We start from the raw sequence: 5,733 nt of genomic DNA, 5'->3' as shown, positions 1-5,733 counted from the left end.
GACATACAGATGGCTAACAGGCACATGAAAAGATGCTCAACATCACTCATCATCAGGAAAATACAAATCAAAACCCCAATGAGATACCATCTCCCACTTGTCAGAATTGCCAAAATTAACATCTCAGGAAACAAGAGATGTTGGCAAGGATGCAGAGAATGGGGAACCCTCTTACACCATTAGTGGGAATGCAAACTGGTTCAGCCACTCTGGAAAACAGTATGAGGTTCCTCAAAAAATTAAAAATAGAACTATCCTACAACCCAGTAATTTCATTACTAGGTACTTATCCAAAGGATAAAAAAATGCTCATTCGAATGAGCACATGCACCCCAGTGTTTATAGCAGCACTATCGACAATGGCCAAATTATGGAAAAAGCCCCAATGTCCATCCACATATGAATGTATAAGAAAGATGTGGTAAATATACATATATATACACAATGGAATATTACTTGGCGATCAGAGGGGTTCTTTATGATGGGATAATCAGAGCATACTTGTATCCCTGTGATTATGATCCAGAAGAGAAGAAGAAAATGGTTTAAGATTAAAGAGACTCTGCAGGAACAAAATCTTTGGTAGGTGAAATACTAGTGAAGGGTGAGTCAGCCTTTAATAGATAGTTGTAAAGGGGGAAACCAAACATGAACATACAGGTACATACACGTGGGTGGGAGGTTTGAAGAGAAAAAGATAAGGGGCTGGCCTTTCTTATTTCCCTTCTCTTTCTTACCCCACACTCCACATTCTATTCCAAGTAAAGTACATATGGGGTAAGATAATCAGCTGAGACTGAGGTGTGAAAGAGTCATTTTCAGAAAGGAAAGAAGATTGAGTTCAGAAGGTGGAGTAGTATATACTATGTTCTGGAAGGCATAGCTGAATACTGCAAAAAATCCTAAATTACAAGTTACTTTACCAGTTGAATATATTCATGATCAAATTACCAATGGGTTTTTGAGGTGTAGATGACAGAATCAAATATCCTTAGAAAGAGTAAGGAGAGAAAGAAGCTAGAACTGAACAGATAGCCAAGAAATGTACCTTAATACTATGTTTATGAGACATAATACATGATTTAAAAAATAAATTCATGGAAAAGAATTCTTGTAAAGAAAAGGGCAACTTTGGGGGCACCTGGGTGGCTCAGTTTGTTGAGCGTCTGACTTCAGCTCAGGTCATGATCTCAGGGCTTGTGAGTTCAAGCCCTGCGTCAGGCTCTGTGCTGACAGCTCAGAGCCTGCAGCCGGCTTTGGATTCTGTGTCTCCCTCTCTCTCTCTCCCTCTCTCTCTCTCTCTTTCTCTCTCTCTCTCTTTCTCTCTTTCTCTCTCTCTCTCTCAAAAATACATAAACATTACAAAAAAAGATAATGACAACTTTGAAAAAAGTTAAAATCTCACCATATCAAGATAAATTAGAAACTTATTCTAAAAGTTAAATATAGGGGCGCCTGGGTGGCGCAGTCGGTTAAGCGTCCGCCTTCAGCCAGGTCATGATCTCGAGGTCCGTGAGTTCAAGCCCCGCCGTCAGGCTTTGGGCTGATGGCTCAGAGCCTGGAGCCTGTTGCCGATTCTGTGTCTCCCTCTCTCTCTGCCCCTCCCCCGTTCATGCTCTGTCTCTCTCTGTCCCAAAAGTAAATAAACGTTGAAAAAAAAAATTTAAAAATAAATAAATAAAAGTGAAATATAAATTATAAAATTATGAAGAAAAAATAAAATATATAAATTGTTACCTAAAGAGAGAGTAGAAAATTACATCCTAGCAGTAAAATTACTTAAAGAAAACAGAAAAGAAAAAGATGGATAGATTTCACTACACAAATATTTTCAGTACTTCTGTGTCTACAAATCCTTACCATGCAGATATTTGAAAAATAACACACTGATAAAAAGTTATTACCACAAACATAACAAATTATCAGTGTCCCTAATCTGTAAAGAACTCCAAAAACTCAAAAAGAAAAATATAAATTCATCTATTATGCAAATTAAAGTAACATATTTAAATTTATACCTAATAAATTAATAAAAACTGTTCAACTCAATATGAAAATGGGTTAAGTACACTTAATATGTTGCTGATAAAAATGCAGAATGTTTAATATGTAAAAAATTAATTCATCTTTCTATGTCAAGAATATTAAATAGATTTTGACTTTGGTTTTAGTAATTCCACTCACAAGAATTTATTCTGATGGAAAAAATCAATCACATACTCAGAGGTCAACATTGCTATTTTTACACACACACACTAGATGTATATCAATGATGAAATAGCCAATTCTATTACAAAGCATCCATATGATGTAATGTTATGTCATTACATAAAAATATTTTCAAGGCTACTTATTCACAGAAGAGTTAAGATTTATTAAATACTCATTGTATGCCAGGTGTTATTCTAAATGTCTTACATTTATGTTTACTAACTTCTTTAATCCTCACAATGACTATGAAGTAGGTCTTACTATTACTGCCAATATACAGCTTAGAGATTTGCAGATAGGTACAGAGAGGTTAAGAAAATGTTATGTTAGTGGGGGCATACTGAATTCGAACCTCAGTACTCTACAACTGATCCCAGCCTCTTTGTCACTGCTCTTTACAGCTGCCAAATAATGTAGGGGAAAAATTCACTATGTATTAATAAATGAAAAAAATCTCTACTTTATGTGCACATATAAACTCAGTGAAATGCATGCCTGCCTTCAAAATGAAAGAAAATGTATCTAAAAGTGTGGAGGTTATCTCTGGGTAAGATTTTAGTTGGTTTTTGCCTGTTTTTAGTATCCCTGATTTTATTAATTTTTTAAAAAGTCCTTAGTTTAACAGAGGAAAGTGCTGTTTTATTAATTTTTAATAATTTTTATTTATTATTTTTTAAAGAGAAAGCATTAGCAAATTTCCAAAAAGAGCAATATTCCCCAAAATAGTGCCACTTGGATGAACCATGTTATTTTGAAGCTTCAAAACAACCTGCAGATTTTGTTTAAGTATTTCCAGGCTTACAAACAAATGGCAGTAGTACAGCATATTTAAGCCACTAGAATATTAATTGATATGTTGTCCTCTCCTTTTCAGCACAAATACACATCCACAGACTCACACATCCACACATATTAAGCATATGAACCCTCTGCAATTTAGCTCCATTTCAAGACTGCAACCAGTTGTTTGTTTGTCTGTTCTGTTTACTGCCAAGGAGTAAGCATTGTTTCCAATGGACCTTGCTAATGAGATGTCCTTTCTATTTTATTCATTTCAGCAATATTTGGATTTTAGGCAGTATAAAAAATTTCCACATCAAAAACAAAGTCAAACAAAAACACCTGTTGGAGGGTCCAGGTGGGTCAGTTTCTGTAATGACTGTTTGGAGAAAGGAAGTGAGAACATGATACAAATCCATACAAACTACTACCAGTTTGGGCATTAATTAAGTTGCCTACATGCTCTTGTAACAAGGTCAGGTGTCTAAAATTTGTGCAAATCTCAAGGTCTGCTCCCTTGATGTGGGCCTTGCTTAGGCTTCCCACTTGAAACTTTCTTTTCTTTGGTTCATACATTGGTCCACTATGGACTTTCAAGTCAGAGGTCATGTCCAAAATTGGTAAAAGTCCCTTGTCTCATTCAACTTGGTAGCTAAATGGGAACGTAGGCAAATTTTAAATAGAATGCAGATCATTTCTTATAAATTGCTTGATGGAAGAAAGACTTAAAAGAGCATTTGGTAATGAGATTATCACCTTGAATCCATCAGAATGCCAGAATAAAAAAGACAAAAAGTAAGTATTGGCAAGGACGTGAGGAAAAGAAACTTTGTGCAATGCTGATGGGAATATAAATTGGTGCAGCCACTGTAGAAACGGTATGGAGATTCCTCAAGAAATCAAAATAGAAATATCATATGATCCAGTAGTTCTACTACTGGCTACTTATCCAAGGAAAATGAAAACACTAATTCATAAAGATATAAACATCCCTGATTTTATTGTAGCATTATTTACAATAGCTGAGATATGAAAGCAACCCACATGCCTGTTGATAGATGAATGGATAAAGAAGATGTTATACACACACACACACACACACACACACACACACACACACAAACACACATGCACATACAGTGGAATATTAATCAGCCATAAAAAAGAATGAAATCTTGCCATTTGTGATAACATGGATGAACCTTGAGGGTATTATGCTAAGTAAAATAAGTCAGGCAGAAAAAAACAAATCCCATATGATTTCACTTATACATGGAATGAAAACAAAACAAAAGAACAAACAAAGAAACAACAGAAATAGACCATGGATACAGAGAATAAACTGGTGGTTGCCAGAACAGATGGAAGGATGGTGAAAATGGGTCAAGAGGAGTGGGAGATACAAGCTTCCAGTTGGGAATGAATACATCACCAGGATAAAAGGTACACTGGGGATGAAAGGGAATACAGTCCATGATATTGTAATGGTGCTGTATGGTAACAGATGGTAGCTACATTTGTGGTGAACACAGCATAAAGTATAGACTTGTCAGGTCACTATGTTGCACACCTAACTAATGTAACATTCTATGTCAACTGTAGTTGAAAAAATAAAATAAAGTAAAATGGTAAAAATACAGACACACAAAATCATTTCAGAAGTCAGGTCACACTTCTTCATTTTTCTATTAAAAGATACACTGTGAGTTATAGTGTTTTCACCATGAGTATTAGCAGATTTCTTCTGACTTCAAAGAGGAATAAATTTTGAGGACTAGCCATAAGCTCTCCCTAGATGGTGGAATGTGTCTACAGCATGTATTTTCCCAGCACTCTCTTCAAAGCCCCCATGACTTCCTTATTCCTCAAGCTGTAGATAAGGGGGTTCAGGGCTGGAGTGACAACCGTGTAGAAAACAGAGGTGATGTTGTCTTGCTTGGGGCTGTGGAGGGAACTGGGCAGGACATACATGAATGTGGCAGCTCCATAGAACATCCCAACCACAGTCAGATGGGAAGAGCAGGTGACTAGGGCTTTGTGCCTCCCCTCATTTGAGGGCATGTGAAGCACAGTAAACAGGATTAGTGCATAGGAGGCAATAATGGCAGAAAGAGGGAGCAAAAGGAAAATCACCCCTGTCACATACACCAAGAGTTCATATCTGGAGGTATCTGCACAGGCCAACTTCAGCAAAGGTGGAATCTCACAGAGCAGGTGCCTGATGTTCCGGGCTTTGCAGAAGGGATACTGCATGGTATAGAAGGTATGTCCTAGAGCATTCAGGTATGCCAGTATCCATGCTGTGGCCACCATGAGCCAGCAGACCCTTGGCCTCATGAAGACCATGTAGTTCAGAGGATGACAAATAGCCACATATCTATCATAGGCCATGAAGGCCAGTAGCAGGTCCTCTGCACCACCCAGCATCAATGCCAGAAACATCTGAAGGGCACAGCCCGCAAAGGAGATGGTGTTTTCACTGCGCAGAAAATCCATGAGCGCCTTGGGAGTGACAACAGATGTGAAGAGGAGGTCCATGAGTGAGAGCTGCCCGAGCAGGAAGTACATGGGCACGTGGAGCCGGGAATCCACTGTGATGACCAAGAGCAGCAGGCCATTGCTGGTCAGGGCCAACATGTACAGGACTGTGATTATGACACAGAGCAGTTCAGGAGACCCACTGTCTTTCAGAATCCCCATCAATATAAAGCCACTGCCCAGGGTGGAGTTCCAGTACTCCAT

The 5,733-nt window shown here is 37.9% G+C and overlaps 1 protein-coding gene across 1 annotated transcript; it reads right to left on the bottom strand.

The window, feature by feature from the left end:
- Positions 1-4,800: 4,800 nt before the first annotated feature.
- On the bottom strand, positions 4,801-5,733 carry LOC125177135 (olfactory receptor 2AG2-like). Its single transcript, XM_047879210.1, has one exon. It carries the CDS (start codon positions 5,731-5,733, stop codon positions 4,801-4,803), a length of 933 nt encoding a protein of 310 aa, XP_047735166.1.

This window comes from Prionailurus viverrinus, chromosome D1, assembly GCF_022837055.1.
Source record: "Prionailurus viverrinus isolate Anna chromosome D1, UM_Priviv_1.0, whole genome shotgun sequence".
Lineage (NCBI taxonomy): Eukaryota > Metazoa > Chordata > Mammalia > Carnivora > Felidae > Prionailurus > Prionailurus viverrinus.
The sequence above is the reverse complement of the archived record's forward strand: the minus strand, read 5'-3'. Positions and strand labels throughout refer to the sequence as shown.